The following is a 24,335-nucleotide window of genomic DNA, read 5'->3' on the forward strand; positions in this document are numbered from 1 at the left end:
CCTACCATGCCGTAAGCCCCTGTCAGTCAAGCAGTTCAATATTGATTGAATATTATGAACCTCAAGAGACACCTGTAAAATGTCTTTTACAAAGCGTTACTGTCTGGAGTCTCTGCTTCATCCCTGTCCCCAGGTCTGCCATCCCCAAGCCTTTGCAGCTCCAGGCCAGAAAATTGGAAGCTGGGGTTGACGACCAAGCGGCTTCCTTAGCCACACAGGTTGCATCCTTGACTTGTCATCTTACACCTTTAAGACACCATCGAGCCATGCTTTCAGCTCCTGTCCCCCTTCCAGAAGTCCCCTCCTAGTAAGGCTAAAAGTTTACAATTCTAGTTAGAAATAACGGAAGTCACGATTCTCATACCCTCGGTTTTTTAGGGAAAAAAAGAAGACCGAATGCTGCAAGACCCAGAACAGCAGTGAGAGTTGGTGGCACTGCTGTCTTTGTGCATCCATTTACAAAAGGCTTGTGGTTAAGGTGCTGGAAGCATGTTTTTTATCCCAAAGTATCTCGGGCTGTTGCTCAGTCCGTTTCGCCGACCCTAGGGGCTAGTGGGAAAAGAGTCGGTTTTTGGTCTGGTTCGTAAAGAGCTGATCTGGTCTCCACGTCTAGATGGCTCAGTCCCCTTGCTCAGCTTGCTCACCACGAGGCCTGGTCAGGTGGTGATGAGTTTTGTAGTGCTCAGTCCTTCAGGAGCCAGACTAAAAACCATCTCACTTTGGTTTATGCAGAGAAATAGCTGGGACTCAGGTGACCCCTGAGCACAAGAAGGCTGGCAGAAACGAAAGCCGAAGCCAATTTCATATCCAACGGTGGGTACTTTAATATCCAACAGATATTATTTAATATCCAACGGTGGGTACTTGATGGACAGATTTACACTCTGCGTATATGATTGTGACGGCAGATTTTACAGGTCCCTTGGCCCGACGTGAATTTGGACGCTGGCCCTCAGGAGATTTGCTGCAGTCAGGGAGAAGTGAGGCTGTGAAGATCTCCTGTCTTCTCATATTTGCTGCTTGTTTTTTCTGTCTGTGGTCGCTTTGCTTTTGGCCTCTCCAGCTCACGGGCTCAGTGGTGTCTCCAAAGCACGGGTGGCCAGAGTGGGCCCCGGGAGCTGCAGTGGGGTTAGGAGGAGGGCAGGCCGGTTACCCACCTGGGCCTGTGTCCTGCTGAGCTCGAGTCCATGTCTTGGAGTTGAAGTGCTCCGTGCTTTTGCGAGAACCTGCCTAGAAGTTGAGTAGGATTTTTGCTGCAGAGGCCTGGTAGCTGGCAGGCCTGTCCAGGCTGTTCATTGCACTAACTGAAAGGTCAGATCCGGCATCATTCATACGCGCTTCTTGGTGACCACTGAAATGCCCGTGAACTTTTATCCACCTGGATGTGAGATGCCATCAAGCGATGTTATCAGACCAATTCCTTTCATTAGCAGCAGCGTTACCATGCAATCTGAGACCAGAGTCTCCAATACCGAAGCTTTACCGGGACACTTCTTCTCCTGGCCTGGAGGTCATGAATTTTTTGTCTGACTTTTTGTCTTGGTATTTCTGGTTAAACAAGACTTAAACCTACCGTTCTGTCTATTTTTGGTCATGGGCCAGGGCATTAAGTCCAGTCGTCGTCTTGTGTCTTTCGTTACGCTCAAATTTGGTTCCAGAAGCAGGTGCATGCTGCTGCTCAATCTGTAGCCTTAGCAAGGTCCTCGCCGGTGTGTGGTTTCCCCCGTACGTGGGCAGGCCAGCAGGTAGGTGGTCTGTAGTCTGAAAGTTTCCTGTGCATGGGTTTGCATGGGTGGAGCATCCCCAGTTTCATGTTAACTTCAGCCTTATTACTCATTCTTGTTCAGAGATGATTCAAGCACCTCTGTGTTGGCCAGGCAAGGTCTGCACTTGCAGGAAGATGTTTGGCAGTTTTGATATTCATCCTGACTCCCTCCTGGGTCATCTCTAGTCATGACTGCCACATTTCTCTTCATGTTTCTGTCTGTTTTTCATCTAGGGGTTTTGTTAGAGCGAGGAAACTTTGCCCCGAGTGTAGCCTGCCGGGAGCTGTAGTAGGTGCCTCCGGCTTCAATCTGCAGGTGCGCTGTTTTGCTTGCTGCTGCTCTCCTGATGTCTGGTGGAGCGATCCCAGCAAGTAGGTGCATTCATCCCAGTGAAAGTTTTTTAGTTTTGGCAGTTAAACCTTTGGCCTGCTGACATTTCCACTCCTATACCCCCTGCCCAGCAGTTTAATCTAGATATGGTGTTTTCCATTTGTTACCTGTCCTGAATCATGGATTCACTTCCTGCTGCATTTCTACAATATGGTCCCTGCTTGCAGTATACACGTTGAGGGCCTCCCAGGTGACAAGTGATTGGCATGAGCTCTTCTCTTTCAGACCAGTCTTGCAGTTCGCCTCAAGCACTTTGCTGTTAAGACCATCATTCACTCCATACCTGGGCAGATTTTTTGGCATCGTAACGCTATCACCCTAGCCCACACTGTTGGGATTGGCCTAGCATTGTCCTCTTTGCTGTCTACCTCTTGTAATACCTGTAGACATCGGACATGTTCTCCCCTACAGCATGTTCTGTCCTCCTCATTAAACTGAGATGTGATGTACCAATGCACATCATTTCCAGAGTTGCTTAAGGGTTTTTGAGTGCCCAGCCTTCATTCATAGGACTTGGAGATCCAAATCTGGGAGGTGGTTAACTCTGCCTTCATGATTTATATTGACCATTTGAAGCGATGACAGCAGCACAGACTGTAACCAGATTAGCATATTAAGCAACGTGCTGTTGCTAAGTTTCCCACCATTTTAAAATGTGAGTGGCTATTTTATTTTGTAATTAAAAACGAAAAAAACCAAAACGCACCACCATTAATATGAAATAGCAGGTTAAAAATAAGCCTCTGATATATCAGCATCTAGAGCTTGTTTCGCAATCAGTCTTTTCTAATTGATTGGCGCGTTCCCCATTTCCGCAGGCTGGGTAAATCCTTTGTGTGCTTTAATCTCTGGCCTGCAGGCACATAAAACACGTTGCACAATTTCATCTTCACCTTTTAGCAATTTGGTTTATTTATTTATTCTTCAACTTGAAACATTTGCAGCGCCTCGGCCATAGGGAATGCGAGACTCGGGAACAGGGCAGTGGTGTGGAGCAAAGGAGGAGGGGACCTGCCCTGTTCCCACCTTCCGTCTCCGCTGCCGGTCTCCCAGCTCTGACCATCTCGCAGGTTGCTGTGAGCAAACTTTTGAAATGCAAATAATTCCTGGACCATCAATAACTAATCCCTTTGCTGTCAAATCACCAGCCACCCGCCCGCAGATGTGACGGGCACTCCTGCGCTGGCAGGAGATGATGGCCAGCTTGTGTTTGTAACCTGTATGTACCTGTTGGGTTCTTGTTTGAACAGTTGGGACCAGGGACATGAGCCATGGCAGTGAAAGACCTTTTCAAGAAAACAAGCACTATGGGGTTTTTTGCTTTCCTTCTGCTGTAAGAAATTAATGGATGGATGTGGGAGGATGCCAGCAATTCCTGTGGTTAGTGTGTGGTTAGTCTGAATGGGGGAGTTCCTTGCTTTAAATTCCCCAGAACATCATGAAGAGAATAGAGGCCTTCATAGCTGAGCTTGAGTCAATTTTCTTTATGCTTGGACTAAGGTAAATAAATAGCCTTTTTGTCGCTTTTTGAAGCACGTCCCTTGGTCAAGTAGACTGGACAGCTGCCTTTGATGGATACAGCCTGGAGAGAGGCATAGATTGCAGTGTAGCCAGCCCTGTAAGAGCTTGCTTAATCCATTGTGATCGTGGGTGTGCACGCAGGCATGGCTAAAGTCCCTTCGGCACTCTGCTCAATGGTGTTGGGTTTAAATTTCTGGCGAGACCTCTCTTGGGACGGTGGCCAGGTGGAAGGCAGGAGCGCAGTGCGCTGTAGCGGTAACTCAGAGTTGTGGTGGGCTGTGCGCGTGGTTGCATCTGACCTCAGTGGTGAGGAGTTGCTTTCTGCTGACCTACACACCCTTGAGCTCTGTGCTGGGGTGCTAGTCCTGTCTGCTTCTGACTTGCCGTGCGTTTGGGCTGATCAATTGGTCTAAATAAATAAATAATCAGGCAGTAATGCTGTGCTTCAGAGTATAGCTAGTACTTTGGGATTCCTGGAGGAAGAGGTTGTAGAGGTACTTGAGAGTATGAAACTTGAAGGCTTCTGAGGTCTAATCTGAACCCACCACGTACAGGCCTAGGTCCAGCCCTCCTTTTAAGTGGCTTAAGTAAGCTCTCCCTTAAGTGGCCTAAGTAAGCTGTCTGAGTGATCTTCTCTTGGCTACCTGTGCTCCAGAGCAGTCCTTTTGTATCAGGAAATGTACGTAGTGTCTATGGAAGTCTTCGGGATGTTGGCCACAGAAAAATCAAGACTAGCAGGGAGGAGGAGGGAAGAGCACAACTACTGTTTAGCCTACTAGCCTAGTGGTGAGGGCACCTAGGCAGGGAGCAAGAGACCCAGCTCATGCTCAGCTCCAGCAGGGGCCTAGAATAGAAAACATCTTGCAGAAAAGACCACGTAGTACTGGACCATGGGCGGGTTGGGGCCATGAGCACCCTTCACTGTATACATGGCAGCTCTCTGGGCAGTCAACAGAGGAAGAGGAGTAGACTGCGAGGGCTCAAATGAGATGCAGAAGGGCGCATCCTTGTCTGGCTTCTGCCCCCAGTGACGTATTAGATTTATTAGTTCTTGGATCGTATGGAAAGAAAGCTGTGGGGCAGGGGTACGTGCCCTAAGCATGAGGCTGCAAGGTGACAGGCCCCTCCTGTCCCTTCCCGTCTTATCCAGGGCTACTTAACTTCCCAGGGCAACTGGGTTAAAGGGACCTGAAATGCCACTTGGGCAACAACACCTAGCAATGCAAGCGCCATTTGCTCCTATACAGGTGGGATCAGATCCGGGCCATAATCACTAATTGGCAGGTGCCCCAAACCCTCATGCAAGTTATGACCAGAACGTCTCATTCAGATGCGTGGCGATCTAAGGCCATTGGGAGCCACGTGTCCTTCTCAGCCTGTTAAAGCAGCAAGAAGTCAAAAGGATCCACTATCCACGTTGGTGGAAGGATTTAGTGACCTGATATAGTTGGGGCACGCCAGGTGCCTGTAGCCAGCAGTGCACAAGGGATGGAGGTGGCAAATGCCGGTCTATAGCTGCTTGCTGAATATCGTAGGACTTCTGGCTGCAAGTTGGCCGGGAGTTCAGAGCTTGCCAATGCTCAGAGAGGCCCATCTTCAGAAGCAGCGCCCATCTTCATTTCTCTTCTGTATAAAATGGGTCCAAAGAGGCTCTGAGGGCAAGTTGGCCATGATCGCAAGGTGCTTTTTGGCCACGGTCATATCCGCACACCTCTTAGCCCCACCACCAACCCCGCTGACCGCTCTGCTCTTCCCCTCCAGTATTCCACCGAGCTGAAGAAGCTGTACTGCCAGATCGCCAAGACATGCCCCATTCAGATCAAGGTGATGACCCCGCCGCCGCAGGGCGCCGTCATCCGCGCCATGCCCGTCTACAAGAAAGCCGAGCACGTCACAGAGGTGGTCAAGCGTTGCCCCAACCACGAGCTGAGCCGGGAGTTCAATGAGGGTAAGGGGCCGTGGCGTGGGAGGGCTTTACTGGGTGACCTGCGTGTGGGCTTCACTCTTCCGTGTCCACTCGGTTGGCATCTGACATCTCTGCGCTGCTTTAGCTCGTGGGCATGCTGCAGGGCTGAAGCAGTGCCCTCCTGGCTTGGACGACCTCGTCCCTCCCCTCCGCAGACTCGCTTTCTCTGAGAAGCAGCTGTTCCTCTCAGGAATGATGGTCGGTGCTGCTAGGGCAAGGATCTAGTGACAGGATGCAATATCACCCCGAGTCCTTAATCCCAGCTTTAAAGACGCGGGGAAGTTTGCCTCGAAGAGGGTAATGTCAAGGGCTGGCTGCACACTGTAGCCGGTTCTGCTTCCCATTTAATATGAATATATTGATCTGATGTTAATCTGCACTCTCATGCACTGATCTGTTATTGATCTCCAGTTACCCGTTTCAGGTTTCGGGTGATCGGTTGTTCCAGGCATGGCCTGTGTTCTCATTTTTGCAAACAAATTTTGTGTTTGTTTTACCCAAATAGATGGCATTCATTTAGCTTTAGATACGGTTCATTTTCTATTCCACTTGTTTGACCTGGTGCACGTGGTAGCTGAAAATGTATCAGGAAGCCTGGCTGCTGCTGTGAAGATGCTGTGATTTGATCTCTTTTAATATACAAATGCAATGATAACCAGACATTCAAATGGTTTGGGAAGCACAGCTGGGTGGGAAACGTTCAGCGAAGCAGTCTTCGGTCAGAAAATGCCTTTTTTTTAAAAAAAACCATATCAATGTTGATCAAATTTTGTTTCAGAGAAAGAACTTATGCTGAGGAAGGTTTTGATTTGTTCAGAATAAAATATTTTGTCTTTTTTTTCTTATTTTAAAGCAACTTTTCTTGAAGAACATCCCCCCCCCCCTTTTTTAAACATAAAGTAAAATGACATCACTGGAGATGATTATTTTTACCATTTTTGCAAACTTTGTAGAAACCGAGAAGAAAGGATCTGTGCGCTGCCTGCGAGAAGTGGTGGCTTTTGACAGGGGCCATTGAGTTGACTTGTATTTCTTTTCATTTGTGCCTCCTTTGGGCCCAGGAGTGGTAGGAAGAGCATGGAGCCTTGATTGGAAAGGAAGTCAAAGCTTTAGGGCTTCAAAGGAGTGGGGTTGTTTCATAGTCAGGCTTTTTAAGGTTTTCCTGTGGAGCTGGGCTAGTGTGTTACCATAGGGCTCTCAAACCCATAGCCGGGTGATGCATCCTCTCTTGAGGCGGGATGGTGCAGAGGTTAGGGATTAGCCTGCCCATGTTTGATTTCCCGCTCCACTATGGTGTTTTGTGCGACCCTAAGCAAGCCCTCCACCTCTTCCCTGTCCCGTGCCTGTGCTGTGAGAATAGGGCAGGGCATTAAAGGTGAAGTGCAGGAATGCTAGATAAAGGGGGGCAATGTGAAGGCATCTGTAGCAGCCCGAGGCCTTTCTCCTCTGGTAAAAGACCCTGCCAGTGAACGAGCATCCTTTACTGAAACACTTCTCCCCTTCTCTTCCTTTCCTTCTGCAGGGCAGATCGCTCCTCCCAGCCACTTGATCCGAGTGGAAGGAAACAGTCATGCACAATACGTAGAAGACCCCATCACGGGCCGGCAGAGCGTCCTTGTTCCCTATGAACCACCCCAGGTAAATCAAGAGCAAAGGGCTCCTTTCTGCTCCCTCTTGAAGGCACCCCGTTGTGCTTCCACAGTTCTCCCTCGCGTGGTACCGCCGTCCTGGTTGCCTATGGGCTGAGAGCTGACCTGCCCTCATCCCCGCAGGATCTGGACTTCTCCAGACCCTGAGAGATCCAAGTATTCCAGTCTGGGCCCATCTTTGGGGAAAGCAAATTTCTTAGCGAGGTAGGGATGCACGTTCTGCCGCCCGTTTACGCTGGCTTCTCCCAACGCAGGTTGGCACCGAGTTCACAACGGTCTTGTACAACTTCATGTGCAACAGCAGCTGCGTCGGAGGCATGAACCGCCGGCCCATCCTCATCATCGTGACGCTGGAAACCAGAGAGTGAGTAGTGCCGGGAAGTCGGCGGCAGAGTTTTGCCCTGTTTTCGGCAGGCAGTACTGATCCCCATCCCGACCAGGATGGCTTGTTGAATTCCTTAATGTGCAGGAGCTGGAGGTTATTGCAGCCTCTCAAGCCAGGGTTGGGCAGCTAATGGGGATGCTGGAGGTCCGGTCCCACCTCCACATGACTTGCTGTGTGGCTTTTGGAGACACCTGTAGCCTGTGTGTTGGCTTCCCCATTTGCTACGTGCAGACAGCTTTGCTTTGGGGATGAAACCCCTTGCATATAAAGGGCTGAAGCAGCAGCCATTTCACATCTCTTTTTCCAACTTTACTGAGCATTGAGTTTCCTGCTGGATATTTTGCCAAGCAATAAACTCTCCTGCCATGCAATCGTATCTCAGGTGTTAAAAGAGCAGACCGAGATACAGCGATTGGTAAGGTGCTAGGTGCTCAGATTTGCACGCCCAAAGCGAGTGGGTCAGGAGGCTGGTAGGTGTCTTTGGCTTGGAGATGGGCTTCTGTGCAAACACATGTCTGTGAGCTGGGGCAGGGATGGGAATGGACACAGGCTGATATGCTGATCCTCTGCGTGTATGGTACCTGACGCTGGGAGTTTTAAGCCTGCTTGTGAGAGGTGTGACATCTTCGGGGCTTTGGTTGATCGCTCCCTCTCTTCCTCCTTGCCTTAGCGGACAAGTCCTGGGCCGCAGGTGTTTTGAAGCCCGTATCTGCGCCTGCCCGGGCCGGGATCGCAAGGCAGATGAAGACAGCATCCGAAAGCAGCAAGTTTCCGACAGCACAAAGAACGGCGATGGTACGAAGCGCCGTAAGTAGCTGGCAAAGCGGAGCCGAGGGCAGGCCAAGCTTTTGGTGCGTGGGAAGCTTTCCAGCTTCTGTCCCTGGGGAATGAAGACTGGCCAGAGACAGGAGGGCGTTGGGGGGGATCCGAAAGGCAGGAAACTGCCATGAAAAGGATCTGCGGGGATTTCTGTTCGGGCTGTGGATTAAAACCGCTGCCTACCAATGCATGGGTGTTGACCCAGTTGGCTCCATCAAGGAGTCATGGCCCAGCTGTCCCCAGTGTGGCATGGACCAGCGGTGACTTGTCCCAAGTGCTGCTGTTGGATGGCGATGGTGTTGTCCAACCCAGCAGGCCAGGCTACAGCGACCTGCTGTGGCCCTGCGTGTGCACTGGAGCCGTGCTCCCATATTTCTCTGCAATGCTTCATCTTTCAAGATGCTTCGTGGTTGCAGCTGCCCCTGCCACGGGGGACGACACTCGGCTTCATTTCAACCCCACAGTGCTGGAGCTGTTTTGAGTGCTCTCCTCTGGGAGCATGTCCATGGCTGTTGATAATACCCAGCTCCAGGGTGGGGTTTCCTGCATGCCCAGTGATGGCACGAAACCATTTAGCTGGGCACCGGGCTGTAGCTGGAGGACTTGCCTCATTGAGGGATTCAACCTTCCTGGTCTCTGCTCTGCTCCCTTAAGAACTGAGCAATTTGGGGAGGGTATTCTCATAACTGGCCAGCCTGGTGATGCCAGTGCTTTTGTCCATTGTGCTTGCTGTCAGCATCCGTCTCGTGGCCCCAGTTTGGTTAGCCGTGGCTCTGCTGGCTGCCCAGAGCACCCTGACTACAAGCACCTACAATTATTGGTGTGTTAAGGGCTTTTTAGTGCTGTACTTAAGTTGTGCCCTATACTGTATCACAATGCTTTTGCTTTAGTGGTGAAATGCAGGCTTACTATCCTATAGCGAGTTTGGTTTGTGTGTTTTTTGACTTCCCACTCTTTATGGCCACATACACGCCTTCAAATGTATGGTTTTCAGTGTCTCTCTTTAGCTCACAGTCACAAAAATACATCCTCACGTCTCATCCAACCTGTTGTATACATGGGTCCACTCCTCTGAATTCTCCTTGGAAGCACAACGAGAGAGAAAATCATAGAAAATGAGGATTGAAAGGGATGTCGGGAGGTTACATCTAATCCAGCCCCCTGGTCAAAGCAGGACCAGCCCCAACTACATCATCCCAGGCAAAGTTTGTCTAGCCGAGTCTTAAAAACCACCAAGGATGGAGACTCCACCACCTCTCTGGGTAACCTGGTCCGGTGTTTCACCACCCTCCTAGTGAAAGATTTTTTTTTTTCCCCCTAATATCCAACCTCAACTTCCCTTGCTGCAGCTTGAGCCCACTGCTCCTTGTCCTGCCATCTGCCCCCACTGAGAACAGCCCGGCTCCATCCTCTTTGCAACCACCCCATGCATTGGGGGTCTCTTAATGGGGCACTTTGGGGATCTCTTTGCAGCTTTCCGGCAGGGCACCCACGGCATCCAGATGACGTCAATCAAAAAGCGGCGCTCTCCTGACGATGAGCTCTTGTACTTGCCGGTAAGCCATTTGCCTCTTTGTCTTTTCCCTTCATAGCTTGTTGGTTATTTTGGTATTGTTATAAGTAGATTAAGGCTAAACAGCTACTTTTTTGGTGCTTAGTTTAAAAAAAAAAAATGGGGGGGGGGAATTCTTCATCTCAGATGGGATTATCCACAGATTAGGTACAGGAGTGAAAGAAATGGCTTTTGCAAATCAGGTACCTTAAGTTCATCCTCCAGATGTATACCATGCAGGACCCACTTGAGCAAATCCTTTCAAAACAGCCTGGACAAATTGCTCCAGAGCATCCAGGAGGGAACAGCCTGTCCTAGCAGGTGGCTGGACTTACTGCCTAATGCAGCTTTCTCCCATCACGCCTGCCTCTCTAGGATCCAAACTTCCTCCAGCGATAATGGACCCAGATCCTTTTTTCCTCCATGCTCTGGCAGATATTTCTTGGGCTTTTTAGGAGCATTATCTGTCACAGGGAGGAAGCGATTGATAGAAATGCAATGTGCTGTAAATAGCACAGGACACAGCTGGGAGTGGAGGAGCAAAGTGGGTCTGTGATTGTCCATTTACCGGTTTCCTAGTGCATGGTGCTTGGCCCTAAGACTTGTAGCACAGAGAGCGCTTTAAGAGCCCAGACCAGTGCTGCCTTCCTGCAGATGTTTGGGGCCTATGAAGCTTGAATCCAGATGCATGTAAACCTCATGCACCTAAGGGTTTCCGTGGCTCCTGCCCCTGTATCGTCCAAGTCCTGTGCAGCTGGATCTTGCTAATACTCAGGGCATTGACCCAGTAAAGTTGCATTGAGCTCATTGAAAACTTTGGTGTCGAACAACCCCAAAATGTTAAGCATTCATCACCCATATCTGACCTGTGACCTCTTCCCTTAAAGGTGCAGCAGTTAGACGCTAGTTTGAAGGCAAGGGATGATCATTGTGACCCTCAGAAAGAGCATGGATGGTGCTTGTCCGTGCAGCTCTACTCTTGTTTGGCTTTGAAGCGATCACGTGGGGGCTGTAGCTCTTGCCTTTGTCATATTCGGTCTCTAAGGGTTATGTCGTCTTCCCTCTCATCTCCTTCGCCCAGGTCCGGGGCCGGGAGACGTACGAAATGTTACTGAAGATCAAGGAGTCCCTGGAGCTCATGCAGTACCTCCCGCAGCACACGATCGAGACCTACCGGCAGCAGCAGCAGCAGCAGCACCAGCACTTGCTCCAAAAGCAGTGAGTATTTAGCAAGCGAGCAAGGACTGTGGGGCTGGGGGGTGGACAAGAGAGAGAAAGAGAGACAGGAGGTCCACGTGGGTCATGCCTGTTGATGGTGGTTAAGAAGGGTGTCCTCAGTTCATCCCATTTGCAAAACCCTGGCTTGGTAGCCAGGCAAGGAGCAGCGAGCTCTTACCTGCTATGGCAAGAGCAAGTGGGCTTCTTGGAGGCTCTGAGATCTAACCTTGACTTGTTTCTGCAATGGAGCAAACCCATCCAGACTGCCCCTCCCCTCCAAACTGTGCTTGGGGGCTGAATTGTGCCAGCCTCCTCTTAGTGCAAACCATGTGCCCTTGACCTTAGCATGCACAGGGACGGGCTGCTGAGCAGAGAGGGCTTTGGATCGGTGATCTGAGGCCGTCTTCACTTGCATCGAGTCAACAGCCTTTCCCTCAAACTGCCTGCAGACGAGAACTGATGAGCATTTTGGATGGAAGTGCAGAGCGGGGGGCTGCCTTGCCACGGGCTTTTTGTGGCAAAGGAGCAACCTGCTGAACAGCCCCAGCTCATCCACCCCCCAACTCTCGCCCGGTGACCTCTTCCAAGAGAGCCCGGCTTGCAAGCCCCGTTGCACCTTTGGGGAATTACTCCTTTGATGTCACCGATGGGCAGGTTCAGGGTTGGAGTGGAAAATCAAATTGTAGGTTCAAAAAAACTGCGGGACTTTTAAAAGCCTGACGCTCATAATGGCGGAGAGGCAAGAATATCTGCCTGGCCCTCAGGGAGTTGTAAAGCAGTATCTTTTATACATGCCTAAAGCCACATCAGTGCAGGGTCTCAAAGCAGTTGCAAAGGTTAATTTTGGTGTGCGGGTGAGAGGAACTGCTGTTGTCCCCGTTTTTGGAAAGGGCGAAGGATCTAAAAATGTAGGTAAGCATCTAAACTTGCGGGGAAATGGAAACGGCCGTAAGATGCCAGTGACGGAGTTGAAAGTAGCCCCCAGATCCTCCAACTCGCTTTAATTGCTCTCCTGAGCATCAGCAAGTGGCAATGTCTGTTGGAGGTAGTGGCATTTGGTGAGACTTTTTTCCTTGTTGCTTGTGCACCAGATGTGTAACTCATGGCATGGCAGAGCCGCGATGAGGCCAATGAACGATCCAAGCCCTCGAGGGCTCCCAAGGTGTGGTGCCCCCAGACCTGTGCCAGCCCTCTGCACCAGGTGACTTCCACCCACTGGCATTTAGGATGCTGTCTTGGTGCCAGCTAGGACCTTTTTGGGGCTATTAACAAAGCCCTATGTTGAAATGGAGCAGCCAGGAGCTTTAGGATCTCACCACCCGTTTGGTGCAATCCCCACTGCTTTTTAGATGCATGCCCTGTGATTGCACCAGATCTATGTGCTACCTGCCAGCAGTGAGAGCAACCTTCCTGCTTTGAGAGAGACCCCTCAAGTAGAGTCGTCCTTGCTGTAAAAAAAAAACAAAAAAGGAAAAAAAGAAAAAGAAAAAAAAAGGGGGGGGGCGTTGTAAGCAGAAGCGGGTTGAAATAAATGACAGCCTGCCTCTGGGTGCTGACAGAGTTGCTTTGCTGTAATTACTGTTTTCACTCTTCCCGTATCCATGGGACGGGTTTTTGGCAGCAGAAGTCGGTATTTTTGTTGCCTTGCAGACCTGTGTGCGTACGAGTCCGTCCGTTTTAGTTTAATGAAACTTTTCAGCCTGTCTCGTGGCGCTGTGCCAGTTCCCGGGCTGTTTCTCAGCTGCTGAGTGTGCGCTGATACAGGCAGGGGGGCAGGCAATTAGATGCTTTGAACAATGCCAGGAGGAAAAGTTACTTTTCAGCGGTTGTCTGGTCCTCGCTCAGTCTTGAGCAGGGAGAGGGCTCCAATCATCCGCTGAAACATGCGCCAAGTTGGCTTTCCGGTGGGTTTACCTGAGTTAGAGGCTTTGCTCCGTGACAAACGAACTGAGAAAAGCGCCTTTAGTGTTAAAACAATAGGTTTTGGTGGTAGTTACCTTTCTTTTGGGAGGAGTTTGCAGCATCTCAGTGCAAGGGCAGGCAATCTGCAGTCGCTGAGTTTGAGAAGAAGCTCCCATGCAGGAAGGCGAGGGTTAGTGGGCACTTGCTTAAGGAGGGATTCAGGCCCTGTTGGCATCCAAAATCAAATAAAATGCAACTCGTCTACCAGGCTGCTTTTTTGTCAGGAAGGGGAAGTGTATTTTTTGTAGCTATGAATAGGGCTTCCAGAAGCGCGCACCAGCGTTTTGCCTGTGAGCTGCGTATGCCGGGATTTGAAGCTACACGTCACACCGTGCAATTTGGTGTGCGCGACTGAGAGCGCGAGTCGGACGGGGGTCTCTGGGTATCCTCTGGGGGTCTGCCCACGTGGCTCCGATTGCTGCTCTTAGGAGCCTTGGCTGCTTCTCTCTGGTTTCTGATTCTTGAAGCATAACCGTGCTCGTGCACATTTATATACCAGGCGGAGAACCTCCCATGCTATTGCAAATGTTTTCCAACATGGAAAAGCCAGGCTGAGTATTCTCCACTTAAGGTTAGAGCAGAGGATTCATCCTGAATTTCGAAAGGGGTGCGGTTGATGGTTGAAAGAAGCAAAAGGGAATTTACCGGGGGCAATATGGTCATTGCTTCAAAAAAAAAAAAAGCAATAAACTAGATCTTATTTTGGAAAATTACGATAACCGTCAATTTACAAGAAGGGAAAAAAAAATAACCTAATTGCATTTGGCAGGGCAGGAAACATAATTGTCTTAATGATTAAGGATGAGAAAGAAAAGAAGTCTGTATGGTGATCAAAAAAAAAAAATTGGATTCTGCAAGGTAATCAGAAAATCCCTCAGTAATTACAATTACTCAGAGCCTGTCTCTCTCTCTCTCTCTCTCCGTCTCTGTCTCTGTGCGTCTTATTTTCTTTCTGTCTGCTCATGTTTTCCTGCATGGTTTTCTCTTATTTATTGTTATGCCAAATACCTTCATGATCACAGCTGGGTTTGGAGCATCCATCTTCATCCTGCCTCTACCACAGCCAAATTTTGGGGTCGTTTTTATTGTACATTAAGCTGGAAGACCGTTTGTGTTCAGTTTGGCAACCATGCTGGCTTAAAGCATGGCTCTCCAGTACTAACAAGGAATCCTGGAAGTGGGTGATGGGGGCAAAAGTCCTTTCCTCTTGAGGCAGCTCCTCAACGTAAATGAAAAGAGCTTTTCATTCTTTCCCCGTTGGCAGTAGATCTCCCCTGGAAAGCACCTTCTCAGATTCGGACACATCTCCTTTCCTCCCTGGTATTGCACGCAGCAGCAGGTTGCCCAGCTGTTTGCAGGGCCCGCAGACTGGCTGAAGTGTTTCCGAGATGAGGGAATCCTCTTCTTGCTGTTTGCCAGCAAAATGTGTCCCGTAGCACCTGGCAGCGAGTAGTTCACAAGCCCGTCACCTGCCCCTTTTCAAGCGAGATGCCCGTGGCATGAATTTGCACGGCTTGCAGTGGGAGAGCAACACATTGGCAGTGGTTTCGTAGGCATTAGGGCTGGAAAGGACCTCGCAAGACCGTTGTGGCACCGTGGGTACTTTGGTCAGGTCACCAGGATTGACCGTGCCGGCCTTACGCCTCCTTGCCTCGCCGGCATGCGTCCTCCGCTCCAGGCAGAGAGAAAGGGAGCAAAAAAATGCTGGTGCTAGAAGTAGCAGTACTTCTCTAGGAGTAGGAGTACTTGTCCTAGTACTTCTCTAGGAGTAGGAGTACTTCCTTCATACTTTCTAGGAGTATTGCTCAGGAAGGTAGCAATACATTTCGCTGCGTAGTAGCTGCGGCGGGCCTTCTGTTCATTGTGAGTACGGTGGATCTCAGTAATAATAGCCCAGGCCTCCGAAGTCGTGCAGCTGGCCACTGAAGTGTCATGGGTATACATCACAGACAAGGTTGTTTGGGGTAAATCCAACTAAAATAGTTGGAAAAATTCTTCCTTGCAAGCTTTCGGGTAGAAGTACCCTCCACCAGGCTGAGGATATAGTTGCTAGACTTCAGGAGTTGAACTGTCTAACAATAACCTCCTCCCTCCCGCCGCGTGGGGTGCCAGCTTCCGTAGTTAAGCAGGCAAAGCTTGGCGTAGGCTGCAGTGGAAACCTGTTGCTTCTCCAGTTGAGTTTGCAACCATGCATCTCGGCTTTGAGCTGGGGTGCTCTTCTTCCATCGTTTTTCTTCATTGGGTGCTTTTATCCGGGGCTGTACAACATGCTAAAACCCCCATAGAGGTCCCAGTGACCAGAGGGTTGTTTTTTTTCCTTTGCCAGTCCATACTGTGATCATGAAGGTCAAAAATGGTTGTTTTCTCTCCCTGGTTGTTTATAAAGGTTTCAAGGCTTGATCTTTTCTCCTTTTTTCTTTGGTTCCTTCTCTACAGTCTCCTTTCGGCCTGCTTCAGGACTGAACTCACAGACTCGCGGAGAGAGCCTCCCAAACAGACCGATGCCTTCTTAAAACATTCCAGCCCCTCAAACCCATCCGTCTACCCCTAAATCCGGCAGGCTTGGGGGGGTTGTCCAGCTCCAGGACTAGAAACTCTGTGGCAAACAAACACCTTGCTAGAAACAGAGCAAATAGCACGAACGAGGGACTCAGCCTTTGCAAAGAGGGATGATTCATCTCGTAGCTGTAGCGTTAGCGTTGGGAGGTCTGGACCCACACCGTCTTCCTCGGTGTGTCTTTTGTAACATGTTTGTAAAAAAAAATCTGCTGTACTTTTTGCTGGATTCGTGAAACTCGCAGGAGTTTCTCTGAGCAGGTCTCAGTCTTTAAAATGCCTCTTGTCCTGTTAAATTAAAGACGTTTTCACGGGGCTTTTGGGGGGTTGTGTTTCAGCAGCCTGTGATGGTCGGCTAGTTGGGCCTGGCTGAATGCTGGACATGCAGTAGTAATGCAAGGAGTCGAAACGGTCCCTCCTGCTGGACAGATGGAGGTGACGAGCACCATAACTAGCATGGGTCGGTCTTTTTCTCTGTAGCAATACGCCCTCCAACCTATCTCCCCTTAATCACAACGGGTCTGATCGGCAGCCTGCGGAAGTCAGAGGACTGTCTGGTTTGGTTCAGTTTTCCTTGCGGGGCTAATTCAACTACCCCTGAACTCGGAGCGGCTCGTGTTGGCTTCGGTAGGGTTGGATGAAGCTGTTGGCAATGGATTGGGAAGCTCCAGTTCTCTTGGGAAACATTGACCCTGCTGTGGCTTCTCCTTCAGGTGTGCATGCCTGTTGCACATATGTGATGATGATGTGTTTGGACAGCCGTGTTTGCGCAGCACCTGGGCTCTGATGTTCCCCTGTCCCTGCTCCCAGGAGCATCTGCAGCCACCCATCGGTCCCTTCTTACTGCCTGGCAGAGCAAGATGGACCTAGCAATGTCTACCTAACTATTCCTTAGCCTTTACTGGACTATTTTCAACCCTTGCTATCCATCCAAATTTCCTTTTGTTTTCCAGTCCCAGTCGCTTAAAGGTGATAATGTCATTTTGTGTATTGACGACAGACTTCATGGGTTTTTGGTTTCAAGCACTTGTGAGAGTTCAACTTTCTCACTCTTGGCTACAGCTATTCTGGTTGGTGGAGGTTTCTATATGGAGGTATTTCCCAGCAAGGACTGGGAAAGCCAGGGGCCAGGGCTCCTTGTCTCAACCAGACGGTTGCAGCATCTTGAGATGTTTGAGGAAGACCCTGAGACCTTTCCAGGAGTGCCACGGGTACCACGCAGTGTTAGCACTGTTGGGTGTGGAAATGCGGTCCGCAAGATAAACCCAGAGATTTCAAATAGGAATGCAAAGTGTTAAAACTCTTGCTACCCGCTTCCCGAGTTCTTTGCAACAGAAGAATTGCTCTATTGTTTTTCCACAGTCAAAAAAAAAATGAGTGAAAGAGCTGGTGTTTTCTAAAGGGGGTCTTGAATCTAAAATGGTTGAAAGCCACTGACCTAGAAAGACCCATGGGGTTTTACTCCCCCCTTGAAAGAGGTCCTACTGCAGAGATGCATCAGGCCCTGGTGAAATGCTGGCCTGCCATTGCCCCTACCAATAGGGGCATGACTCACTTGGCCATGACCAGCATGGGATTGATGGTATCTGCCAAGCAGAAGGTCCCAGGAGCTACTCTAACCCATGTGAAAAATGCAGTGCATCCTTGGGAATGAGCCCTTTGAGGGAGCAAGCGCACCAAGGACACTTGGCTTTTCCTCCAAGGATTCTCCGTCTTTTGGACAGATATGTGCCCAGTCGTGAGACGGTCATGCATGTTAGATGTAGGCTTTGCCCTCTCCACAGGGCTCAATTGGTCCCAGCAGGCACGCGGGGGTTGGAGGTGGTTATCCATGCATGCCCCGTCCAATTCTCTTCCTGAGTCTTTGCCCATCAGAGGCTTCCCCCAGCTGTAAATGGGTGGCTGGACACACTGCTTACTACACCTCTCCCTCGCATGCTGTTGGCTCCAGAAACCCACATGCCTTAACCATGCAATCCAATGGGTTGTCTGGGCCTGAGTGGGTCTTTGACCTTTTTTTGAGCTATGATCCCTAGAAAAATGTGCCAGCTCAGACAGGACCGTTGCAGGCATTATGGAAGAGCTGAGATCATTCTGGCTAAGGAAACTTCCCCAGATACCATCCAGTCCCCCGTTTCACTTCATAATGCTACAGACTCAGGGTAAGAGAGTGCATCCAGATCCAGATGTTGTGCACACCAGATAGACATAATTGAACAATATAATTAAATATAAGCTTTGGAGTACATTATGTTTAATAACTCTTCAACTAGTAAGCAGATCTGAGACCACTGCCTTTTAGCAGCATGGATGTTGGCTGGCTGGACATTAGAGATGGGGACTGTCTTTTCCCAGTCTGGGAGATCCTGCCACCTAATAAGAAGCCCTCCATACAAACTTATTTCATCTGGTTTTCAGGCTGGGCAGCCCCACGTGTCCTCAGTTTGAGTCAAGGCCTCTGTTTTGAAGGTCTCTCTTGAAATGCTCTGTCCTGCTTCTCCTATCCCACGATATCGAGTAGCTGAAAGAGTACTTGCATGTCCCCTTTCTATGTGAGATCTCACGACTAGGCTAGGAAGCATGGTTGTGGCTCCTTTCAGCTCCTTCTGCGGTCCTTCTTCTAGCTCCCGTCTTCACACCTGCAAATGGCCATTGCCTCAGCCAGCAGTGTCGACGAGCGCCGCATGCTCAGGATTGGTCCTGTCTTCCGTGGAGACTCACTGAGGTCTCATCTTTGCTTGGACCTTGACTTTTCTTGCCAAAATCCCATTCTGGAGGAAATCTCCTCTCTCTAGGCATTTCAGAAGCTTTGTTTTATGGCTTTGGTCAAACAAATCCTGTCGTCTGCCTTCCTCCCTCTCCCCAAAGAATAACCATGCAGGCTGGCCATTGCATAGCTGTTATCAAACAGACTCCTCTCCACATTGGTATGGCTGTCTCCGCTAGCATCAGCTACTTTTCTTCCTTGTTCCCATATCTTGGATGTATGCATGGAACAACTGCCGATTTCATTAAGTTCTCTCCTCTTCATTTAGCTCTGAGGCAAAATGCCGACTTCCAAAGGACAGCGCCCCAACTTTGGTGGGCTGTGGCTTGATCATCCATATGCGTGTGCTTGGAGACCAAAGGGCTGGCTCATCTGTTATACCAAAGGCTCTTTTGAGATGTAGGGCACCAAGTGGTCTCCTTGTTGGGACACATTTGGGATCCTGAGTTGGTCACTTTGCTTTTTCTGTCGGTCCTAGATGTGGGATCGGGACATCACAGCTCATTTGTGGCCCTGCTATGGCATACAACCTCTTTGGTGGCGAAGAGGATGGAGCTGGACTGGTCTCAGTGGGGGCAGATGACAGAAGGAGAAATGGGCTCATGTTGCAGCAAGGGAAGTTGAGGTTGGATATTAGGGAAAACTTTCTCACCGGGGGTAGTAAAACACTGCAACAGGTTATCTGGAGATGTGGTGGGAATTTTGGAAGTTTTGCATCTTTGGAAGTTCTCCATCCTCGGGGGTTTTGAAGCCCTGGGTTGACCAAGCCTTGGCTGGGATGATGGAGTTGGAGCCGGTCCTGCTTGGAGCAGGGGGCTGGACTAGATGTGAGCTCCCTTCAACCCCCATTTTCTACGATCCTATGCCTGGGACTCGAGCACACCTCACGTGGGATCTGCATAGATAGCCATGTCTTGGACTGCAGTTGGGAAATATTATTTCATGGTGGTGAACACACTTGTGGACTTCAGCTACTGCTCGTCTGTTCAGCAGCATGACGGAGCATCCTGTAATCTCGACCATACGTGTTGCAGGGCATGTGCTGTTGGACCACACCATTGATGTGTAGGGTCCTTTTGTAAGGGCCGATGCCCAGGAATGGGGAGGAAAGGGGACTTGTGCATGAAGTATGCTGCCCAACTAAGCCATGCCTCGCACAAAATGCCCTCCCTGTCCGTTCTACGTAATCAGTTTTTGCCCCAGAGCATGAGAACTGCTTACCCCCCTATTAGCTTGCATAATTGCAAATACTATTGGCCATATCATGACTTGGCTTCATGAAGGGAGAGATACATCAGCCGCTGTCCTTCACTCTGTGCCTTTTTGTCCCAGGCAGGCTGTCCCAAACAGCATCAATAGCGGGGTATTTGCAGTCCTGATGCCTTGATGTTAAAATGCATTTCATTGGCAGTTGTATCCCATAAATGTTTCAGGCTTTAAGCCTCCATGGAACTTATTAAGCATCGTTTTTATATGCGAATTTCGCACGCCCATTAATTTTTCGTACCTATTAAAAATGGGAAGAAGCCACCTGTCTCAAGCACCACGTAGTCTACTGTGTGTTTAATACCAGAAGCTGTCTTTTTTTTGCAATTCCTGATGCTGTTGCTATATGGAAGTGTGATGTTCATTTTCAATAAACTTTTGCAACTTGGTTTATGTTGGGGATTTTCCCTTGCTGCCTGTCTCTGCTTTTGTCTTCCATATATTGTATGTGGGTTTAGCTTAACTTCAGTGTGTATGGGGGTATCTCTTTGGTATCTGATTGTCATCTCGTGCCTGTATCCAGCCCTGTGAGAAGACAGTCGAGTCCTCCTATTTTGGCCAGGAGCGCCTGGATTGTGGCACTTTAAGCACTCAACATTGGCCTGACCCTGTTCCTGTTGCCGTTGATGTGCGGTAACAGAGTTAGGCCCACTGCACTTTTGAGGGTCCATGCAGCCACAGAAAAATCTATGCTACTAAAATAGGACTTTCCTTTAAATGCAACCCATCCCAAATTTACATACCAGCTGTGGGCAGGTTGTCTTCTGCACAACTTGACTGCCTTGCCCAGAATGACCCCAGCAGAGGTCTGCTGTGGGGTCAGTCGTATGCCTTTTGGGCTTAAAAGCAAAGGGTTTCACCCCGCAGTGTCCCAAGAGTTAATTCTTGGGTTCACATTATTCAGGGTGCATGGCTGTGACAAGCACCTAATGACTTTGGCGCACATTTCTGGAGAGAGAGACGTGTGTAACCAGATATCCCAAAGCCTTCTGAGCCTGGGGGTCAGTGTAGGCCAGACCTTTGTGGCCGGTGTGTGCTTTTAAAAATGCAACGTGAGATCTCAGTCTGTATCCTGCCTGGAAATGTTGGGTCCGAGCTCTGTGGTTGGGTTTCATTTTCCCTGTGGAGCTGCACCTCTTGCTTAACGCTGATCAGAAACCCTTTCCATTTCCTCGCCTCTTGCAAACCTGTTGGATTTTATCTGCCATCTGCGCCCCCAAAGTGCAATGTGCGCCCTTCCCTTGCTCTGATAATTGTGCAGTTAGTCAGCTGCCCCCAGGGACTTGGATCCAGTGCCCGATTCGCATGTTTGCTCCACCCTACCCAGCAAGACTCAGGCAGGTGGTGCTGAGTCTCCCCATCGCGTGCAGCTAGCCTCTCAAACCAGCCAGGAACTTCGGTTGTTTCTGGGGACACGGTGAAGTCTGTAGTTGGGAATGGTTCAGGAGGCCCTTATGCCCTTTACACACAAGGAAAGCCAGCTCCCAGGAATCCAGTTCAACCAGACGTGCAGAAGCTGAGCCAGTTTCCTTGCGGGAAGCCATGCAGCAAAAACACCCCTGGACATTAACCCTGTACCTGTTAGGGTGCAAAGCATTCGCTCGGGCTCTGTGACTCAGGAAGCTCAGGAGCGCGTCCTGCGTGCCAGATCTCTGCTCCGGCCATCGAGGCGGGGAGGCAGTGCAGCACGCTGCCAGTTGCACCGTTAGAGCAGCTCAACGACCCATTTTCTGCATATCCCAAATAATGCCGCAGTGGTAACGCGATCCGGAGACCGGGCTGCCATTCATAAACCGTCTGGCCTGCGCGCTTGTGCTCTTCCCAGCTGGATCGCTGCCTCGTAAGCAGTCTGGGGTGGAAAGGAGAAGGGTCTCATGAGCCGTTCTCCTTCCGGCCAGGTGTGTAACTGAGAAGGGCACTATTGCTGGACCCAGCGGGGTCAGCTTGGATTGGAGAGTCAAAGCAGCCCTCTCCTTGCAGGCTTCGTTTGGCTTGGCTTTACACAGTGACGGTTCAAGGCTGGTATTTTTCAGAGGAGCCTAGGGGATTTGAACACCCAGTCTGCATTCAAATAAGCCAGTTTTGTGCAGGCAATCCCTTAGAAAGCTTCCAGAAAAAGCTTGGTGTTTGCACACACGTCGGAAGTGCTCACAGGCTTTTCTGGTCCGTGTGAGTACCTGCAAAGGGACAGTCGGGCTCATTCTCCAAACCCTTGGGAGACTCTTAAAGAAGCCGGTATCATAATGGTGGTACCCAACCCTGAAGACTTAAACCACCCACAGGGAGCTATTGGCAACAATAAAAGTCCCTCAAAAGACCCTTTTTTTAAAAATGGTTTTGTGACCCCAAAGGCGAATGTTTGCACCCAAAAAAAAAATTTTTTTTGGAAGAAATTTTCCGATTTTGTATCCCAGCCTTTAAAATGTTTTCCTGTTTTCTTAAATGAAAACCTGAAATGCCGGATCCAGAAATGAAACAAGTTCATTTTCTGGGTTGTTTTTGATGAGATCTTGGGTACTGTGGGGAGAGGGAAGGGTTGGCTTTTTAACTTGGCCATAAAAAGGGCATTGCTGAAGAGCTCTGGGAATAAGTCTCCTGGTGTCTCGTTAGGGGGGTGTGGGCACCCCTGCCTCTCTCCCTGCCTGCGGAGCCATGAATGCCCCTGCTCCGAAATGGCAGTGTTGTGCCTTGCTATAACCTCTCTTTTTCTTTCCCAGGAGCTCCATGCAGTCCCAGTCGACTTACGGCTCCAGCTCGCCGCCACTCAGCAAGATGAACAGCATGAACAAGCTGCCGTCAGTCAGCCAGCTCATCAACCCCCAGCAGCGCAACGCCCTGACCCCCACCACCATCCCCGACGGCATGGGAGGCAACAGTAAGCTCCTTCTCTTGCGGGTCCCTGTTCGTAGGTGTGCAAAGCCTCTGCTGCACTGTGGGATAAGAGCAGGGAGATGGGTGAAAGCAAGGGGCAGCAGTGGATGGCATGGGAGGTGGGGGGACCTGGGAATAAGATGCCGTGCGGGGGCATGGGAAGTGACTAGGCGAGTTATCCATCTTCCTGATTCTCATGGAGTCCCTTCCCAGCTACTGTAGCATAGCCGCAAGCCTGGGCATTGCCTGGAGTGGTCCCCAGCCAAGCAGGAGTCCACCCCCAGCTCGAGGTGGAGGTGCCTGGGGGAAGGCATGAACTGCTGTCCCTGCCGTGCACTTGCATCTCCAGGGCTGTCAGCAGCACGGGAATCCTAGAGCCAAGTCAGACTCCTTGAAGGCAGCGATCGTGCCCTGAGCTGGGTACCGGGAGGCATGCCGTCTGCCCAGCTTCGCACACGTTCCCGCGCGCCTTGGAGCAAAACAAGCACGCTGCGCTGTCTGCTTGCTGCCCGTCTGATGTGTAGGGCAAAGCATGAACGTCCCTCTGTGGCAAAACCCCTCCTTGCGTTTAAACAAAGCCTGTGCCATGGAGGGTCTCCCCCCACTCAACCCCGCAGCTGTTCCCAGCCTCCTGGGGCACTCGGGGCCCCTGCAAACCAGGCTGGGAATTGGGTTACCGCGCTGTCCATGCTTTGACAGCAAAGACAGCGGCGAGGGCTGCAGTTTGCTTAGGTTTACACCTGGCCTGCTCGTGACGGAGGCTGGCTGGGGCGGGGGAGCATTGGGTCTCCAGTTACCCCAGCCAGGAGAGAGGGCTGTCATTTCTCGAGGCCTGAGATGATCGGGGGGAGGGAGAGGAGCAGAGCACAATGCTTGCGACGTTCTCTGAAAAGTTGGGGTCTCTGCCGCCGCGGGGCAGCCTGGAGCCCCCGTGTAACGACCGGCTCCTCCTCCCACCCAGTTCCGATGATGGGCACCCACATGGCGATGACCGGCGACATGAACGGCCTGAGCCCCACGCAGGGCCTGCCTCCCCCGCTCTCCATGCCTTCGACGTCTCACTGCACCCCCCCTCCTCCTTACCCCTCCGACTGCAGCATCGTCAGGTGAGTGGGAGCCAGATTCGCGCCAAAATAAACATGCCTTTCTCTGGGGCGCCGGGTTTGGTGCGCTCGCTCTGCCCGGCCGCGCCAGCACCCCGGGGCTTTGCAAGCAGGAATCGATCTCGCCACCCCCAGCCGTGAGTGGTCACCCCCCGTCTAGAAGCGAAGAGCCTTGCCCTGCGGAGGCCAAGCGGCAAGTCCGCGGGAGTTGAGGGTACCCGGTCCTCCGGGAGCCGCTGATGGCGTGAGAACCGAGGTGCCTCGACGTGGTGCTGCTGCCTATCCTAACCCGGCGGCCCCTGCTCGCGAGGAAGGGCAGATAGGTTGTTCTGGTGTTTGCATATGTGGAATAAGGTTTAAACATTGGATTTCCCGAAGGGAGGCGCTTCGGTTTTGATGCGCCCCCGGAGGCCTGTGCCACCCTCCCAGCCCCTCTCTGCTGAAAATAAACCGCGGCGCCCAGGCTGGCGTGAGGAGGGCCAGTCCGCTGGCTCCTTGACTCGCCTTGCACAGAGCCGCGCGCGTGGCGGCATCGCGGGGCCTC

The 24,335-nt window shown here is 50.8% G+C and overlaps 1 protein-coding gene across 5 annotated transcripts in view; it reads left to right on the forward strand.

Annotated features, from left to right (window-relative positions):
* TP63 (tumor protein p63) overlaps nt 1-24,335 on the forward strand; it is a 122,381-nt gene that overhangs the window by 93,903 nt on the left and 4,143 nt on the right. For 4 of the 5 annotated variants that reach the window (XM_090051428.1, XM_090051430.1, XM_090051429.1 and 1 more), the window contains 8 exons: nt 5,439-5,625; nt 7,166-7,281; nt 7,547-7,656; nt 8,348-8,484; nt 9,970-10,052; nt 11,130-11,266; nt 22,535-22,692; nt 23,650-23,794. In XM_090051428.1, coding sequence (XP_089907554.1) covers nt 5,439-5,625; nt 7,166-7,281; nt 7,547-7,656; nt 8,348-8,484; nt 9,970-10,052; nt 11,130-11,266; nt 22,535-22,692; nt 23,650-23,794 — 1,073 coding nt within the window. The remainder of the gene's footprint in view (nt 1-5,438; nt 5,626-7,165; nt 7,282-7,546; nt 7,657-8,347; nt 8,485-9,969; nt 10,053-11,129; nt 11,267-22,534; nt 22,693-23,649; nt 23,795-24,335) is intronic. The other variant, XM_090051427.1, reaches the window with a different exon arrangement.

Source organism: Crocodylus siamensis, chromosome 6, assembly GCF_052110815.1.
Source record: "Crocodylus siamensis isolate JL-2025a chromosome 6, ASM5211081v1, whole genome shotgun sequence".
NCBI classification, from domain to species: Eukaryota; Metazoa; Chordata; order Crocodylia; family Crocodylidae; genus Crocodylus; species Crocodylus siamensis.